General features: G+C 41.9%; 1 protein-coding gene across 6 annotated transcripts in view; it reads right to left on the bottom strand.

Annotated features, from left to right (window-relative positions):
• Window positions 1-20,437, bottom strand: part of EPHA4 (EPH receptor A4) — a 226,855-nt gene that overhangs the window by 35,593 nt on the left and 170,825 nt on the right. For all 6 annotated transcript variants that reach the window (XM_071751825.1, XM_071751824.1, XM_071751821.1 and 3 more), the window contains exon 5: window positions 11,756-12,094. In XM_071751825.1, the coding sequence (XP_071607926.1) occupies window positions 11,756-12,094 (339 nt within the window). The remainder of the gene's footprint in view (window positions 1-11,755; window positions 12,095-20,437) is intronic.

Below are 20,437 nucleotides of genomic sequence, written 5' to 3'. Positions count from 1 at the left end.
TGAAGTGCTACAGTAATAGCAGAGAATTTGGGTCTCTCAGATGCATCACCCAAAGTCAGAAAGGGCAAGAATCTTGGGGGAAGAAAAGATAATGCAATTATAAACATTTTAATTCAACTGTGATACACAGCTCCAAGAGCAACTGCAGGCTGGGTCTCAAGGATCCTCTCCTGAGCCTGCAGAACTCAAAAGAATCAAAAGCCCAGACTCATCTGACAATAAAAATCACTGTCTCAAGACTTGAGAATACCAAATTGTTTCAAAGTCAGCAAAGTCAAGGAACTTCAACTGTATTTACTTTAATCTCCATCAAACACAAGAAGTTGGTGCAGAAGGTTTGCATTTATGTATTTACATTTCCACTGAACGACCTTTAAATTTTAATTAGTTGATATTCAGAGCATTCAGCTGGAACTCTGGTGAAGTACCTTCTGTACAAAGTTTAGATGGATTCACCGGGATGTGATCTCTGCCTCTGGGTTGCTGAGAAACTCTGGAGACTGAATCAAGGTTTAGGTTTTTGGGGCTCACATTAGTAGTGCTTTGCGAAGGACTCTGGTCTGGCAGCACATTGAGATCCTCAGTTCTTCTAAGACACTGCAAGACACCCTGCCCTGCTACCCCATCAAAATTCCTCTTGTCCAGTGGAAAATGATACTCTGTGCTTTTGGAAAAGTACCACAGAGAATCAGACTGCAGCGTACCAGACTCCCACAGTCAGAGCTCTTCCACCAGCTCCTCTCACTGGAACTGAATTCAGCCCTCTTTCCTTCACCCACAACAGGTAGATTTCTTCAGGAAATTAAAAATCATAAATACACCCGATGAGAGAGGAAACTGTATTCTGCACACGGTGTTGCTGCAAAAAGCAAAGCTACCCAAGGTTTGCTATGACTGGGGAAGAGTCTCAGGCTTCCTGAAACACATAAACCTTAAAATTAAAATCTTAGTTCATGATGTCAGCAACCCATTACATCATTGATGGCACATAATTAAACTTATAAAGGGGTTTCATTATTTTGGTTTTAAGCCGGATACTGAAAACTAGTGCATTATTCATTTTAAAATTGTGTCAATTAGAAAAAACCCAAATGGAATAAGCAATTAAATATTAAAGGTGGCTGCCTCAGTGGAAAACAGTCAGGAAGATAATTGGTAAAGCTTCCTGTGCAATGCAAGTGCCATTACAAAGTCTGAACAATTTCAAGCCCAAAAAATATTTTTTTTTAAATCAATCTGATGAGGTCATGAAGATTTGAAGTTGTATAAAGAAATCAGCCATGTTTGTTTCCTGAAGGCAAATAAAAGCCAAGGGAAATATTAATCCTAAATTAGCTCAGCAATTGCATAGATGGGTCTGTGGTCTGAAAACCAACCTTCATTTTCAGTCCCAGATTTGCAGCAGACAGGAGGACACCCAGAGCCCATCTCAGCTCCTGATGAGAGTTGAGGAGGTCAACTGATGAGATCTGACGAGATCTCTGCTCCCCTCTGAGGCCAGGGCCCCAAAGAGGACTGAGAAGTGCACAGAATGGGGAGTGCAAAGAAAAATAATCCGCATTCAAAAGCTGCAATTCAAAAATAATTTCTTCTTCCAAGTGCAAAGCACTTTACGTGTCTCTCCTCCCTGCAAGGTCTGTGGTTTTGTCACCAATAGGTCTACAAATCTGAATATCTTCTCATTTGATCCAGAGGAAGCTGGTAACTTTCACGAGAGGATCAGTCAGACTGAAAATAAGCTAGGAAACCCCTATGTTAGAGAGCCTCTCTAATCTGTGATGTTTGCAGCTTGCTGTATAACAAATATACATAAAAATATTTGCTGGTTAAAGAAAACTGACATATCTGCAAGAGGTGCTAAAGAAGCCTCCCTTTGCATCCAGTCTGCTCTCCTCAAACCAGTTCTTCCCAGTTCCTGCATTGCTGCAGTTTTAACCTTCAGCACAGTGAAAGCAAACAGCTGAAATGCTCTTGGAAAGGCAGCACTGGGGCTGCACACCGTGGCTGAAGTACCACAGAGAGCCCACAAATCTCTGCAGCTCCTGCAGGATTCCCCTCGGCCACCCCGTCCCAGCCTGCCTGGGGAGCTTGAAAAATACCCCATTTAGCGCTCAGCCACTTCCACATTCCAAACGCTTTCTGTCTTATTTATCTGCATGCACAACATCCTGATAAACTAGAAGGGAGGCTGCAGCCATTCCATCTGCATTCCCTTTTATGCTAAGAAAGATAAATGGAGGTTGATTCAGAGGACAGTTTTTAGAAGGCAGTATGTTATCGAGACAAGCGTAATCTTCCCAGGGAGCCGCTGTAGTGGGTTGTCTTGAGATCATGCCTTGATTTGTTTGCTAAAATGAATGGGTACCACACAAAACTCAATTCATACACGAGACATCTCTTAAAGCCCACCATACCTTCCTATTTTTCCTGGGTGACACTCTTATTCTACTATTTTGTGATAGAAACATTAGAAATAGAAAGGCTCATAGAAAATTAAAAATAATAAAATGCTAATTAAAAGCTTCAGTGTTTTCCTTTTAGTTTTCAGTAATCTATGGAGCTGGAAGACATTTATATCCAAAGCACATTACAGTTCAAGGGTTTTTCTGCCTGTAATAATCCATGGATCCTTACAATGGATTTTAATACGTGCAAAATGAAAGATATTTTATGAAACAGTAGTAGTATTTAATAAATAATCAGAATCAGTCAATCACCTTTTTAAAGACTAGGTGATAGAATTCCATAGCAGGAATAAAAGTCATAATAAATTCTTCAGGAACAGTTCATAAGGCTGAGACAAAAGTTATCACTTCCTCTCAAATTAAGAGTAGGACTTTTCCATAGGGGATGCTTTGAAATACAAATGTCTAGAGAAATAAAACACAAATGCATGAGCACCTTCCATTTCTCAAAAGGCTGTAATTAAAAAAAAAAAATAAAAAAAATCTAAAACCATGATCAACTTTTGTTTCTACCGGTTTACAAACCACAGCTTTTTTGTAGCCCCTGAATCCATTCTCAGAGTGAATTAATAAGAGTTCTGGGACTCTGGCTCTTGAATTTAGTAATGAAGGCAGATTATCTTAATCTAAGGAGACGCCATGAAATCCTTCAAGTAGCTGCAGATAGAGGCTACGCGTTTGCCTGCTTTGTTTGGGAGGGGAAGCCCACTGGAGCCCTGCCATAATAATAAAGGGCTCCCTGCACGCCAGTTCACACGTGGGGCTAAATCTGAAGTGACATTTCTCAATGAAAGGAGCAGTATTCACTCGTGTGCTCAGCATCTTGATGCCCGCCAAAATCTGGCAAACATGATTATAGAGATCCAACAGGCATGCCACAGCTCTATTTAGGCCCCATGGTTCAAGGCAATGCTATGCAAAAAATTAATAAAAAATAACAGGCTGCCTTGGGATGGCATTCTGGGAGTATGATTTCATGCATATGGATGGACTTGATACTTGTTTTGCAACTTCTCATACAATGACAGAAAATCTGAACCAAAGGGAGCTCCCTTACCACCCTTATGGGATCAGTTCAGCACCTTGCCCTCTAAACCACGAGCTGGTGCAGAAACTTTGGGCTGCAAGAACAAGCAATGTTTATTTGTGCTGGTCTGCATGGCATTTTAATTAGTAACTGTGCAGATTTAAAACCTCTGAATGGACACACAGGGGCAGTTGTGCAGCCGGGCTTTTGTGTTCCCATTCTCTCACAAAATCCTGTTTGAGGACATCAGCGGGGGGTTAATAGAAGCTTTGATAAAGTTCTCCGAAGCCTTTTATTGTTGCTCAACTACAGACCAGACTCTCCTGTCTCTCTGGCTGCTTTCCAATTAATTTAGTCAGCAGGAAAAATAACTAGAAAAATTAGAAGCCCATCTCAACATTAGGTAGCCACAAACCTTCTTAGGCAAAAATCTTCCACAGGAAGATATTTCCTTGCCAATTGCTTAAGAGAAGCACTCAGACTGGAGAGGGAGCTTCACAAATGTGAAATGTCAGGGCACCACTAGCGAAAGGAAACATGCAGAGCAAATAAAAGCTGCAGGACCGTACCTTTATCTCTGTCAGTTTGGTAACTATTCATCTGTACTAACATCACTAAGCCCAGAATTTGATCTGATTTGATGCCTCCTAAAAGTAAATTAAGTGCCTTGTTCCCTAGAAGGATATGTAACTAGCTACAATTTTCCTAAGAAAACCATGACATTTTCTGAAAAAAGTGACCAAACTTTTCTTTAAATGCTTCAATTACTTCCTGGCTCTATCTGACATGCAACTTGTCTAAGCTGTTCGCTGAACCCTGAAGCTGGTTATTTACTAAGGATCTTTAGAAAGCGCTTTTTTTTTTTTTTCCCTTCCGACAAGACTCGTATCCCCCTCCTTGAATACAAATTCATGGAAATGGGTGGTGCAGACAGCTTTGCCAGCAAGCAGGCAGTTGTTATTATAATTATTATTTCTTTGTAGAAAGCTGTAGTTACCTTAAAATATTAATTTAATCCCTCCAAACAATAGTTTTCCCGGTTTTGTTTTTAAGACAGGAGCACGTATGCTTAGAGCTACACATTTATTAAAGACCATCACATAAAGCCTGTGCAAGAACAGAGTTGTTAATATGAAACTCCCACTTGCATCTGCCAGCTTGGAGAAGCTCCTTACTCAGACACATTATCTTACACATGTAATTAAACGTGCAGAAATCTGAAGCGGTCAACACATGACATCTCTGAGGCTCTGAGAAATCTCAGGCTCCGCACTGAAATTTGCCCTGTTTGCTTCCATGCAATACCCACATTTCTTGCACTGGGATCACTTATCTTCTTTCTGGATCTCCCACCCCGTTTGTATTTTAAAGGTCTGTGGTTTCCCAAAATACATTATTCAGTTTGCTTCCGAAGTCCTCATGGTAACTCCCTCAGATGCAAATCTGAGGGAGCAAAAGCCAAAACACAACTCCTTGGGAGAGCCAAAGCAAAGGAGGAACAAGGCAGATCCCTGTCCCTGCACAACCTAGCAGGTCACCTCACCAATTACACTAGGTGAAACCTTACAACAGCTGACAATTTGTCCCAGCCCCTTGGTTTCAAAATGTGTGTACTGGAAGTGGTTGCTGCTTATGTCTAGCAGATAAATGAGAAGCCTTAGGAACCACACTGGTTTAAATTCAAAATGAGAAAGTTGGATACAATTAGACTGGAATTCTGCAAGAGGCTGCAACAAATCAGTTGGAGTGTCACGCTCAGGGATCAGCCCTTTTTAAGGTCCCTGCTAACTGGTTTTGAATCTCTTTACCAACTGAATTCAGGCTTAACACAGATCCATCATCCTAATTACAAATACCTTTAAAGCAAAATAAAAACACCTCTTTGCAATGCCACTTTTCCATCACCCTGAAATTACGGGGAAAGGGGGGGGGGGGGGAAACAAAAAACCAAAAAAGCCCCAGCAGTAGCTAGAAGTATCATACACATATCCCATGCTCTGAACATTTGGCAGGGATCCAGACATTTGTCACAAGATTGTTTTAAATCAGACTTGTGGGGAACTGGGTGGCCAGGGTGCTGTGACTGTTTACACACACCCAGCTACGTGCATGAGTTTCCCCACGGGTCCGTGTGCCTGTAAAAAAGGATGCCTGGAACAGGCTATTTGTATCGTTTGGCTGCAGGGAACAAGTAACTGGAAAGGGTGGGACCATGCTGGTAGCAAATACTTTGAAAAAAAAAAGTAAAAACTAAAAATTAAATTGACTCCTGCATGTCTGGGAAGGCTACAGACAGGTACTGCTGTGCCCAGCATCTAGAAAGTCACTGGCTCCTCTGGACAGACACGAACTCGCCCACCTTTACTGCTTCCAGGTTGATCCATCCAACTTGCTGCAAATCTCAACACTTTCCAGCTTGCTCAAAACACTCACCCAATAACAGACTGTCCCCAGCACATTAATTCTTCACTCCACAAAGCCCTAAGCCTCATCAGAACTATCCCATCCTCCCACCACCCAGGGGAGGCAGGCAGGGAGCTGGAGCAGAAAACCCACCAGCCAGGAAAGGGGAGCTGATCTGTGTGAACCTGCTGGTAGCCTCAGGAGGAACTGGGGAAAGGTGATGTCAGAACAGAAAATGACCCAACTGTATGATGGATCCTGTCTTCAGCTTCACACAGATCCTTCCCTGGCTATTTGGAGATGATATCTTCCTTGAGGTTATACAGCCCTTCAAAATTATCTTTTAAAACAACAATAAACAGTTCATCACCAGGATTGAAAAAAAAAAAACAAAAAAAACAAAAAACCAAGGAAAATTTTGCAAGAGCTGAGCATAAAGCTACAGCAGTCTAAACTGTTAAAGAGCTTGCTATCTTTGAAATCATAATTAGCTTATTTTACCCTCTCCTTTATTGATAAGATTCTCAATATGGACATAAATATCACCACATAGAAAATCAAAAAATGTTATGCCCACTCTCAGTAACAGAAATTACTTACTGTTATTTATACCTAAACCAGAACTCTAGTGAAATAACACGATGGAGTTGAGAGAATCAAATGGATCAATCGATCTCCAGAGTCGATCTTATTTTCCAGTAGTAGTATAAGGCTATTCATGCAGGCACCTAAAGAAAGCTCTGCAACCCAGAGCTGCTTAACAATGTCTTTTGATGTTTCACTACAGAGCAATTCTTTATAGATAAGTTATAAATATCGAGGAAAGTAGCACATTAAAAAGAAAATACTGAAAACCTTAGGCTTCCTGGCCTTGGCATGTGTTGCTTTTGATCTGCCTGAGCAACTATTACTTTGTCGATAAGAGGAGTGCACACTGACCAAGGGCAATGTATGACCATGAATTTTTACTGACTGCAAATTTAGCTCTGCACAGGCTAAACCATGCTGGCAGAATGTAAAGCCTTATATGCATTTTCAGTGCTGTTCTGTATCACACGTGAGGAATGCTAATCAACATTTGAAAGGAAACGTGGGCTTTCAAAGAAGACCCACCGAAATGCAAAATGGGAATACATATTCCCCGACCAAAAGATCCAGTAGAACTCGTGAGCCATCTGGAAACAAATAACTCTCACTTCTTTCACCCCCCCTTCCCATCATTTCTAACTTAAACCACAATCTTCCTCAAGGGACCAGGACCTTTCTATTTTTTCCTTTTAGTAATGGAATTAAGAACATGAACAACAAACCTAAAGGCTAAATAAGGCTGAGTAACAGTTGATGTTTTCCTTCCCTCCACTCAATGTGAGTATTTCAGGTTCACAGTTTGGTCACCAAAACTGCAGCCCATCCCAGCATACTGGATTCACTCAGGTATTCTCTCCGGTGCTCAAGGCACCAAGACCCTTTTTAGTTCCTTCTTGAAACAGATAAACTGCAGGGCTCTGAGTGACGGTGAGGGACCAGGGGAGCATTGAGAAGGGAGGGAAGGACTGCAGCACAGCCAGCCACACCAATCTGCCTCCGAGATGAAGCAGCTTTGAGACAGGCAAACAGACAGCTACACAGGCAAGGTGTGGGGGATCGCAGAGACAAAGGAGCCGGGGAGAGGAGCAAGAACAGAAAGAGGAAAAAATGGGACAGAGAGCCAGACATATTCATAAGAAAGATCAGTTCTTGATCCTGAGCACAGGAAGCTTGAAAACATCCAGTTTGATGCAGTGGGAGAAAGAGTAAGTTTATTTATTTATACTGTATTTTCATCCTAATTGGCACATCCTGCCTCCATCTAGCTGCGCTGAACCATTTAAGGAAGAACTGTGCCCAAGGTAACTTAACAAGGTAACAAATCACCAGGCAGCTTGTTTATTCAGAAATATCAACCATTTTAAAACTACAGCAATCAAGGGAACAAGGACACCCAGCCCTCATAAAACGCAAACAATAAGAAGGGAGGAAAGAATGCAGCATAAAGAGTTTGGATTTTAAATCTCATTTAGAGCTTGTGGAGGCTCTCTCCCTTCCCTGTCTCTCCTGCCTCATAGAGTGCCTTTAGCATCCATGCAAAACCTCGTCCTTGCCGTGCTGCCCCTCGGACGTGCACACAGACAACTTAGCAATGAATGAACCTGGCTGTAAGGTTGGAGACCTAAACAGCTTGGCTGCAATATTTAATCAAAGTATAAAATGTACGGTGCCCCTCCCAAAAAATAAATCTTCCTGCTTGCTGTGAACAAGGTCTCTTTATTGAGAGATTTATCTTTAATTTTGAAGAGCTTCACAGCATTATCCTTAGAGGCAAAAAAGAAAAAGCCCTGAGATTTTTGAGCTATCCAGTCAACTGCCTGCTAGCGTTTCTCATTGAAATTAGCTTCTTCTAGCAGCATCGCATGAGAACTGCTGGTTTGCATCTCTTCCACAATTCATTTCACATTTTTAAAAGATGGACAAAGAGTTGATTTCATGTGATCAAAACCTCACACTGCTGGTGGAGATTGTGATAAGGATGCCGGCTGGAAGCTTTAACAGCTCAGCATCCGATACCCTTTTTCTTTTTTTAATTTCTATTTATCTTTTATGGGAAAGAAATGGGAGGTCTTACCTCAAAAGACTCAAAAAAAAATTTAGTATATTAAACTTGTAGAATACCAATCTGAATTTATCATTCAAAATTCTTGAACTTTCACAGCGTTGAAGTATTTCACTAGGAGATAGAATTTTTTACTTGGTCTAAAGCCTTACATTTAGCTTCTCTCAAAAAAAAATCAACGCACACACAACAAAAAACACAGCCCAAAGCCCCCCAGAAAACTATAAAACCCAGGGACTTTTCAAAGGAAAAATTCTTTTTCAAATGCTTTTTGATCCTACTGAGAATGGCACAAGCTTATTTTCATTAAACATTTTTCTACAGTATTGGAAACTGAAAAGAGTATCTAAACAAAGGGGGAGAGTAAACTCTCTCATTTAATTATCTCCAGGAGTAAAATGGCAAAAGCAAACAAAAAAACACCTGTGCCTTTCAACTGTACTTTTTATGTCATTGCAACACATCTTTTCAATTTTGTGCAATATACCAGTAACTGATTTCTCAATGCTTTCTGTCTGTCTCAAAATTTCTATCTTTTATAGGGGCTGGCACCAGTGCAAGCAAACACACAAATATTCAGATTTCTGATTATGACATCAAAACCTTTATTCTAAAATTTCTGCATATATTTATTCAGATTATATGGTTGCATATTTGGAAGCTCAATTTGAGACTCCTGTTAAGAGGAAAGATTCCCTGGTACCTTTCATACTTAGCAAACAAGCCTATTGAATTTAACTCAAAAAACACCTCTTGCAAGGAATTCCAGATAACTGCCTAAAATATGACCTAAAAGAACTGCTTGTATCTAAGTAGCTGAAGAACCACATTAAAAACATTTTTTCTATCAAAGATTGGAAAGACAGACAGACAACAATGAAGTCATTTACAGATTTTTAGTGTTGGTCATTACATTTTCAGTAGCAAAACAGGGAAAAGAGTGTTACTAAAGGAGGAGTATGGCTCTAATCTGAATTTAGAAACTGTTGCAAAGAAACCAAGGTAGCTTTATATTAGTGCAAGAAACGTGCAAGATGAAAACCTAGCCGGTGGCAGTGCCTTATCACGGCATGATTTCTTTTTAATTAAATCAAGTGAAAGAAAATAAATGGCACAAGAATTTTAATGCACGCCAGACACACATTTACAACCCTTAAATAGATCAGTACTTGTAAGACCCAAGCGTCCAACCTTACAAACCTTTACCCAAGCAAGCAGTATCACTGAAATCAATGGCATTATTTGCATATGTAAGAACTATTTATCTCAGTTGAGAACTGGAGGGTTAGGCCACAGATTTCTATTCAGATCTTCTATGTAGCAGAACACATAAAGTCATACGAAGAACGGGAGAACACTGGCACCTTGGAGTTAATTTTCATTTGTACCAGCAGTTTTATCCAGCCCTCTGAAGCGTTTGATAGACCGGGCATGTTTCATAATTGGAAATGTTGGCAAAAATACAAATTTCCTGATGTGAAGAACTGCTACTCATGGATAATAAACAAAATCAATTCTTATTTGCATATTCAATCAGATTTCAGTTTGCATATTAAAGCATAAAATGGTAGAATTTTCACACGGTAGATGGATCCCACTCACTTATTCATGCATATATGCATCCACTAATCCTTACACATGCCAAGATCAGTCAGAAATACTCCCTTTGCTAGGCATTCATAGCACAAAAACACTGTCCCTGCTGCTGTTCTCAACCTTCTCTTTTCGTATAGCATATGACAGCATTCTTCCACAGCTTTCTCCCAAGACTCTGCAATAGCTCCTGTTCTCTATTAGTCTTCTTTTCACCAGGCAAAGCCATAGTTTGAATTTTTAAATCATAATTTAAAAGAGGTGCTGTCAACTTTATGCATAAAGAACAAAAAGCACTGGATCAGATTTTCAAAGGAGCTTCAGCGTGGACTTGACAATTTTGCTTGTAAGTGTCACTGAGAAATTGAACGACTCTCTCTCACTGTTAGGACTGGAGGACTACAGCTAAAATTTGTGGATTTTGGCTATGCAGACCTATTTTTCAAACTCACCTCTTAGGAAAGAGAATTCAAGATGTTCATATAGTCCAGTGCTATTGAAATACAAAATACTAACACTGTCCCATACTCCATAAGCCTAGCAATAAATGATAACCCTGCAAGCTGCACTCTAAGGTGCTGAATGCCTGCACTGTGGGACTTGAAGTGCTGTGAGTGATTCAGTAACAAGTTTGACTGTCTTGTAACCAGCCTGACAGTCTGGATATCTAATCTGCATATAGAAGAATGTCATATTCAAATGTATATAATTTGTGCATTAAATTAAAAATTCAACTGAAACCTGACGCTTGAAACCCTAGCTAGCTGCAAAACAAGGAATGCTTTCATGTAATAAAAGGAAAAAAAAAAATCATATGAATGATCACCAAAACTAAACTGCAATCTGCTGCAGCAGATTTTCCTAGGTCAAGCACAGGGTTCTGAAACAAGTAGAACTGTCCAGGGGATCTGAAACTATCAGGTGTAAACAGAAACTGCATTTCACTCCCACAGAGGAGTGAAATGCCTAAATCAGCCTGTATGAAGATGAAAGCTTATATAGGATTTCTACTGTAATGCCAGCTCTGATCAATCGGAACGTTGTTAGCAGCAGGTTAAGGAGGTAATTATTTAACAAAGGGGCTGAATCTAATGGACTTTGCAGTAAGAGGAGGTAGAGCAGGCAGGCAGGCAAGGGGACCAATGCATTGCCCTCTCAGGCAGCCCTTTTTGGATGGAGGCAGAAGTAAATTCTGTGCTCCCCAGGTGCTTCTTTTGCCCTCTGTAAATACCAAGAGCATATTTGTGCCTGTGTGCAGGGTCTGCCCTACAAAGGGCAAAGCCACTGGTGGCCCTGGAGCTGCTGGTGGCCCTGGCTCTGTCCCCTGGCATTTCTCAGGGTGGCTGAGCTGTTCTGTTTCTGCAGAATGCCTCCCAGTGTCTTCACAGTGTTCTGCAGCACAGCTCTGCTCCCAGCCACAGCAGTCAGACTGATGTTTTTTCTAGCTCTAAAGCCTTTAAACTATCCATATAAATAACCGGAAAATAAGGGTTTGACCCAGTTACAGATCTTAGGGTTCCTTTAATTCATTTGCCAATGCTAAATGAAATGGAAATCACAGCTTTTATGAAAACCAGGCAGAAGAGAGATGAAGAGAAATCGTGTTTAGGTTCCTACCTGCTTGGTTAGTTGTCACAGTGACTGATACAGCTTGGTCCTGGCTGGGATTTTGTATGGACACTCCATTCACCGCCCAGACTTCAAAGGTGTAGTTGGTGTGTGCCAGGAGGTCAGTGATGGAGACTTTGGTGGTTTTCAGGCCATTCTGCTGGGGGCTGAAATGCACACCACTGCCACAGGACCTGCAGTGGCTCAGGTCACCAGCACCACACCTCTTGCACACTATGTTGTAGGAGATGTCTTCACGACCACCTTTGTTCTGGGGAGGGCTCCACTCCAAGTTCACTGATGTCTCATTGACATTGGAAATCAGGTTCTGGGGAGCAGATGGAGGACCTGGAAAGAAAAAGTCCACACATTTTTTTACTAACTGGAAAAACTGTACATACTATTTTCAGACTTGGGGTCCTGCGTGATACAGAGCTTCTGGACCTCTCAGATAAGTCAAGGACCAAGGAAAAAACACAGAATTTTCTTTCTCTGTGCTCTTAATTAAAGTGAAAAATAAACTGGTAAGTTCAACTCTGAGCTCTTTATCTGATGAATTAACAGTATTTTCCAGCTCTGAATGCACCTGAATGCTCAGTATTGCAATTAAACAAGAGTGGAGCTTTTTCATTTCTACTTATCCTTGTTATGAAAAACTTAAAAATGATATTTTTGTTTTGTATTACTTTTTCCATTATCTCCTGAGCAATGCACAAACTCCTGCCTCACTTGAGGCTTTTGAGGTCTTCTCATTAAATACAGGCAGACTCAATGAAACCATTGATCTGATTTTTGTTTTGTTTTTTTCTTTTTTAAGAATACAAGTGCAATATTTTTCAGACAAGTTGACATCTGACAGCATTCAATGAACATGGAAGCCCATCAAGCAGGGATGTGGACATGAGACTTTAGGATGCAGGAAGGAGACTTGAGTATAAAAGACACAGGACTAAGGTTTGGGAGACAACGGAAGAGTGCCAGAGAATGTGAAAGAATTGGGGAGGAAAATGCAGTGAGAACCTGAAAGAACTGATACAAGGAAACTGGTCAGGAACAAGACACCATACAGAAAGTTTGGAAATAAGGTTGAACCAGAGCAGAGACACAAGGTCAGCTCTTGCACCACAGGGACAAGAGACTTTAAGACTTGTAAAGACACTGTGAAATAGTTCCCTGCAGGTTCCAGCACAGGAACTATGGAGTCTGGGGATAAGCTTGAGGCAGGCTGGGGAAGGACCCCCTGGGCAGAAGCAGGGAAGGGACAGGAGGAGCAGAGCAGAGCCCGAAGCTGGCAGCTCCTCCTGGCACCCTTGGCAGCCCACTGGGGCTGTCATGGTTGGTTCTGCCCAACTGGGCAAATGGCCTCCAGCAGAGCACTGCTTGGCTCTGTAACCAGTGCACAGGCAGAAATCTTTTTGAAACACTTAGATCCCCATGGGCTCCAAACCAATAAGCACATTGAAAATGCAGAAGAGCTAATCCTGTGACTCTTAATCTAATTTCAGCACAGTTGAGGTGAGACACACTTTTTGTACCCTTAAATTTAACAAGGATGATTCAGAGCAACCCCATGAAACAGATGGTATTTTATACAGCACTAAAAGCTTCACTGATCATCAAAAGGCAGCCTGCTCTGGGGCAGAGCACAAGGGTGCTCTCACTACACACACAGTACTTTGGGACAGGACATGAGGTAAATACTGTATCCAACAGAAGTTAAACAGAGGAAAAACAAAGGTTGCAAGATGTATTGATCCAAACCTAAATACAGTAAAAATAGCAGTACTTAGTATTTACTCACAGTTGGAGCTTTAAACACAAATATTAATAACAGAAAACAATACTGGAAATAATTTTGTAGAAAGTCACAAATTCCATTTTTATTCAAGAGACAGATTAGATTATGAAATTAAATTTTATTAAAATACACTGGATGGTTGAAATTTAAAAAGGCTCAACCACATCTCCTGGTAGAAAAGGAAGGGAAACTCCTGAAAAATTTCATTCCAAGTTTTCCATTCTTGTTATTTGTCAAATATGACATTTGAAAAACTATGAAATTTGAAAAGCGTTCAGCTAGCATCAATAGTTTCATTAAGTGCATAAATAAATCAATCAAAGCTGAAGGTAGAAAACCAGCCATCAGGGTAAGCTGGGAACCCAATACATTACGGTGAAAATCTGCTTAAATTACAAGGTGACTCAAGTGCAGAAGCAAAGAGGTTAAGCCATTAAGAGGTGACTGTGGCATAGATTAATTCTGAATGCCTGGATTCATCAGGTGCATCAAAAAGAAAGCCTGAGACCTGACCACACTGTGGAGGGCAAGGTTTTGAGGGTTCCATCACATCCCTAGGTCTGTGCTTGAAGCCACCAAGATGTAACACATGTTCTTTTAGGAGAGGGAAGTAAGCTTAAGAAAAGAGCCTCAAATTACATGGAGGCCAAATGTCTCTACTTACGTTCAGTACCTATATGAAGAGCCTCTGCCACAAAGGTAGCTGAGCATGGATTGTTTCTTTGTGCTCACTTCACGAATGCGACATTAATATATTTGTTTTGAAAAGAAGGAAATCCTCCCTTCCTGCCAAATCTTTGAAACAGTCTCTGAGTTAATCAGGGCTGACAGGTAGAATTAGTGCAAGAAGAGAGAGCCTGGCCCAGCTCCTGTGAGGGGGAGCCCTCCCGCCTCTGCCCCACCAGGCTGCCATTATTTGTGCACTGGCAGCATTTAGGACTCCTTAGAACAAACCCCTTTCATTCATAGATCAGTTACCAAACACAGACAGAGATGTATCCTGCTCCAAAAATGCCTAGAAACTAGCAGAGAAACAAAAGGAAATGAAACTGGTTTAAATTTCTGTTCATCTTGTGGAAATTGAGGTACAGAGGGAGGGGCTGAGCGGACAGGGGCTCACAGGATGTGCCTTGCACATCTGGGCATCGTTTATAACTCTCCCAAGCTTCATGCCAGCACACCCTTCTCCCAAAAGCTGGGTTTGCCATCTCCCCTGGGTAGCAGAAAGCAGTCACTGCTTAGCCTGCAATATACCAGACTCCTTTTAAAAAATAAGCTCCGAGTGCAATGAGGTGGAAGACACTCCTAGAATTACGAACTCAAGCAGCAGCACAGGAACTGATCTGAACACCATTTTCATCAAAACTCCCCAAACTGCCTCATACCAGGGCTCTCTTTTCAGAGCAGACAGGTGCAAAGGGTGACAACATTTGTCCTTCCACACTTTCAGTGAGGCAGGAGAGCAAGAGCTTTACAGTATGAAAAAGCAAAAAGCATTTTCTTAAAGAGCATTCCCTTGCTTCAGTGACACAGGGGAGAGCATCTGCTTGGAACAAAGCCAGGAGAGCTGTGATAAGGTGGTGCCAGTGCTAACAATTTCCCTCTCTGAGCTACACCTGGGATGCCCTCATTTCAGGGGGATGTACATGAAGCAAAGTACTCCACACAAAGAAGGTTCATACTGCCACAGTTATGGTCTGAAAGAGGTGCCTTTTAGCTCACATACAACAGCCAGTTTGGGGTTAAACTCAGATTTGCTCTGATGTCCATTAAGATATTTTCCAAGGCTCTAGGTCCAGTTTCACGTGGGAAAATGTGCCAGAATGAATCAAGCTCCTCAGAAGCAAAAAGTCAGTAATTAGTATGTGGGACAGAGCATTGCAGTGTCTAAACAGAGACGCATCGAAGCGGAAAAGCAGGGAAGCAGATGCTTGCAGGTCACAGAGATGAGTGCACCACCTCCAGCATGAAAAGGAAGATGCGGGGGAGTCTCCAAATGGTGGGCTGACATTACAGTGAGGGAAAAAGCAATTTTTTTTTCTTTCTGGAGCGTAGTCATCAATGGAGCTGTTGGCACTGGGAGTGGGGAATAGTTTCAGACTGATGGGCCCGGTTTCAGATGATGAAACACAGGGTGTATCTGCTCCTTCAATGGTCACCAGGATTTACTTTGTTTCTGACAACAGAGTCACTGCCACTAAAGGAGATAAAAAACCCTTTCAGGGCTGTGGCAGGCTAAGAAGTGCCAGTGCTGTTTCAGGATGAACCCAGCGAGCAGGATCCTGCAGGAACAGTGTTCTGCTGGCCAGACCACCACTCTCACACAAAGCATCTGTCTTCCCACAGAAAATTCTAGCTATGGGCTAGATGAGAGGGCAAACAAGGAGCTGTGCCTCTGAAACACTGGAGCCAACTTCTCTGATTTTTTCCCAAGTCCTATGAATTATAGAGTTTTTCAAAAAACTCCTGCTGATGGGAACATGCCATGCCATGAGCCATTCAGCATTTTGGAAGCACGGAGCTAATACTGCCACACTACTCAGAAGAGCTTAAAAATGTGACAGAAAAAAAAAAAAGAAATAAATCCAGACATCTCTAAAAGTAATTGTTTAGAAAACAAAGTTAATTTTATGATGTTAAGAAGCCAGCTGCTCTCGCTTTCCCTGCCCAAGAAAACAGAACCTGAGGGCTGGATCTGCAGCTTGCTTACACTTCTGTCAGGGTCTGCAGAGGGTACATGGCATGATCGCTGAGCCTGAAAGCTGGACCCTTCACCCAGCCCATTTACCAGCACCGTGAGCAGACATGGGGGACTCCTCTGTGGGAACACAGGGAACGGAAGTTTTTAATTTTATTCCTTCCTGGAGCTCCATATATCTTGCTTCACAATAAAGCCATCAAAATCAACCAAGCCATGAAGCAAATGGAAAGGCCCTGGGTGGAGCCATTCACTCTGTGTGTCAGGACTGGGGGAAAACTGAAGAGTCTGTTTAGCAACAAATAATCTTTGTCAAGCTAATCTTGCTATCTTCCTCAACCCTTCTATTAGATTTACTAAAACATGTTGAGCAATGCAGATTGCTTGACCTCCTCTTGCAGCAATAAGCTATACTCATTATAACAATCTGTCTCTTACACCCACAGATAGATAGATCTGTCTGTCTTAAGGACACTGTTGTATCCTCTGTTAAATGAATCTTCAGGAAAACAAAGCTTTTAAGGGGTTAACAGCATGAGCATTACTTGTACTAAAGGAGTGATGCAGTTTTAGCAATCTTACCAGAATCACAGGCTGCACTTGAACTTTTCATCCATCAGTATTTCTCTCCTTGTCCTAAAAAACACTCAAGTCCCTCTCCTGTCAGGAGCCTCCCGCACCCACTGGAAGACTGAGAGAGAGGCCTGATGAAAACCGTGACGAGAGCACCTATCAACACTTGTCATGTTACCTCCTACCTTCCAGACCACAAGAATCTCTGCGTGCTACGTTACCTGTGTGACAGCTCTCTGGGGCTTACAGGGCTCTGTGGGCAGAGTTAAGGAGCCTCAGTGATTCACATCAGGGATCAAGTCGGGTCCAAACACTCAAGTGATTCACGTACAACTTCCACAGAGAAGACCCAGTAATGAACCCAGTGTCTGGGGCTGAACTGGCACCTCTGGGCTGCAGGCGGCTGTGAGGTGAGGAAGGCCGCAGGCGTTTACCTCACCCGCCCTCCACACTGAGGGACCATCAGAGACTGTTGGCTCAAAGTCTGCCTGTTGTTCAGATATCCTGCTGACAGTCATCCCACAGCCCCTTTCCTCCTGCTGCTAAAGGATAACAGCACAAATGTAGGAGGTTCATCCTAGTGGAACTGGCAAAATCATTCCACCAGGAGAAAAAAAATCTATCCTGAACACAACAATTTCGAAGGCAAATAGCGCAAGGATGATTAGCTCCAACTGCGAAAATATTCCTGCTGCCCTCAGGGATCAGTCACACTCAGCCCTTCACACATGCTAACAGGACCATACAGACACCAGGACCTTCAGTGTGTCCTGGATGGTCCAACCAGGCTGCACCAGGGCTGCAAGTTCAGTACTGCCATGGAGACAAATGCCTCCCCCTTGACAAGAAGGATGGGCTGTAACTGGGCTCCCAGAGCTGGAGAGAGGGACTCAAAAGGGACAGGCAGACAGGCAATGATTTACCAGGCATACCAGACAGACTCCAATCAAGTCAGACCACCCTTTGTTCCTATAGCTGTAAACCTGACCAACCTACCCAACAGAAAAATACCTCTGGAAACTAACCCTGGGATCTGAGGGTAGAACTGTAAGTGCACTGTACTGGAGAACTGTATTTAAATGGTTCTGACAAAGGCTTTAATATCCCTGGTTTTACATCTTCCTTTTTTATTACTGATCTGCCCAGCAAGATGCTTCTCTAAAAGTCTCTGTGGGTGTATGCAATAAATTCAATTACAGTTTTCTACAGCTGGACCAGACAGACTTGTTTGACATAAAGCATACTGTCTTCACCAAACCAGTTAATTTAGTTCAGCAACAGTGTATGGGTAGGAGGTGTGGATTAAAGGACAGTGAAAAGAAAAGAGGAAGGAATGATTCCCAGCAAAACAGTAGAATGACAAGAAATAAGGAGAACCTGGGTGCTCTGCTGCCCTAGGGTGCCAGAAGTCACTTGTAGACAACTATCAGCTCCAAATTTTGGGCAGTTTTTGTTCGTCAAAGCTATAGGCCAGTAAAAAAAATTATTTTCTCAGCAGTGCTGTGGACAATGCTCTGAAGATGAAAGTTCTGGACTCTGGTTTGGCTGATTTTATCAAATCCAAGAATACTCTTTCTTAGGTTGAAAAAGAAAACCAATGCAAAAAAATCAAAAAGCACCTCAACACAGGGTTTTGACACTTAATACCTTTAAAGTTACACTTTGGAGAAACCCATTCTGATGACACCCAAAATAAAGCTCTCTCTAGCCACAAACAGCTGTCTGCTCACTCTCCTCTGTCACAGTCTGCCCCCTGGCTCCTTACCAGGAGCCCTTATTTTGTGCCAGTTTACTCCTCAGCCACTAACAGTGGCCTTAGACTACTTTGGCAGCAACATTAGCCATTAAGGCCAAAACTGATCTTATCGGTATTTGGATGGTAACCACATCTATTTACTACTAACCACGGTATGGTTAATATTTATTACCTTGACAGATCTCTCTGTGGGAGGACATCTAGGACCATGGAAGTGCTAGTGGAGATATTTCAAGCATATACCCTTCAAGTAGGCAAACCTTTCTTATGAGCATCCTGTCAGTCACCAAATCAGTGTATTTAAAATGTACCCTCCTTCAAAAGAAAGATGCTTTCAAAAGATAAGTATGCGGCTAAGTAACCTGCAGGATGACACTTTTCAGTTCTGGAAGGAGAAAAGGATTTAAAAAAATAATTTACTCAGTCTGTGTGTGCACGTGTGTAAAAGCACATTTCTCTATCAGGTAAGGGATGTCTCTGCAGCCAGGGCAATGGATAATTATTTTCAAGTGGGCTGTCACCCCGCATTCAGTCTGCATTCGCCTGACAGTGTGAAATCGGAAGGAAGCTTCATTGACAATTCCCACCAGACATCAGAAAGCCTCAAGCATGTAGAAAAGACTTTAATCTTCTTTAACCATTCCTGCACTCTCCTTGAGGAAAATATCACCTCTCTTTTTGAGGCAGAAAAAGCAGGATAAAGATTAAAAATTATTCTAACAAACAGTAAAAATAATACAATAATCTGCTAGAATTGGAAGCTTTCTAACCTCACCCTCAAACTGGGAAAACCCTATAAACATCATGTTAAATGCAGCAGAGTGCCAGCTATGGCTGTTTGTTAATCAAAGTCAATCAGACAGCCCAGCAGGCTCCAATGGGCTTTGGACCGGGACTGACAAAAGGATCCTCTTTATAAGCCTGCTCCAGAGACACTGACCCTCTTCATCTCTGGTGATTTCAAAGGGAACTCAGGGTATTCAGAAATCTTGAGCTAATTTGCTACATAATAAACAAGATTCATACAACAGGGAAGGTTGCTATGACTCACCACCATTTAAAAGAAGCCTCGTATGAACTGGCTTGTTTTGAATTGGCAGCTTGGCCTTGGCTAGACTACAGAGGAGCAGTGAAGTCTTTGATAAGTTACAGGAGTAGCAGGCACCTGGGAGTAAGCATCCAACTGTCTAATAGCAAGAAAACCTAACTAGAAATGCACTATCAGAAGCAGTGAAAAGTTTAGCACATCTTATTTACAAGAGCTTTAAAAAACAGCTTTTGTGTACAAGTCAGCAAAGCTGAAGAGAACAAATAAAGAGGTGTAAAAAAGAAAAGATCCATACAAGGTACAACTCCAAAGACCCTTGGAGCATATCTACAGAGAGCAATGAAATGTCACTGGAAGTACACCAGGTATCTTTCCAAGGGTTAGCTCAGGCCCTTTGAGGCTGTACAACTCTGCTGAGGCTTTTAGTCATGTTGCCAGCCTTGCCAGTGTGATCATCCTGCTACTCTCTCAATGAAGCCTCATAATGCTGTTATTGTATCTATAACCTTTAACAATTCTAATCAATACTCCTTAACTCAATCATGATCCTAAAATTCATCTCCCTGGAGACAGGACCATGTGTGAAATAGTTTATGATTCTCAGAATGGATGCAAAGAAAGTAATTATTAAATAATCAATCTCTTTAAACTCTTAACTCTCATTAAAAAGTCTGGCAAAGTGGTGCCAAGCACAGCCTTCAAGAAAGAGCACCTTGTCCTCGTCTTTCCATCTCATAAAGCTTCATTAAACATGTACAACTCTGGAGCTGACAATAATGTTTCAGCATGTGAGCTGTGAAACCCTTCAGATAAACCTT

Source organism: Heliangelus exortis, chromosome 9 (assembly GCF_036169615.1).
Source record: "Heliangelus exortis chromosome 9, bHelExo1.hap1, whole genome shotgun sequence".
Classification (NCBI taxonomy): Eukaryota; Metazoa; Chordata; class Aves; order Apodiformes; family Trochilidae; genus Heliangelus; species Heliangelus exortis.
The sequence above is the reverse complement of the archived record's forward strand: the minus strand, read 5'-3'. Positions and strand labels throughout refer to the sequence as shown.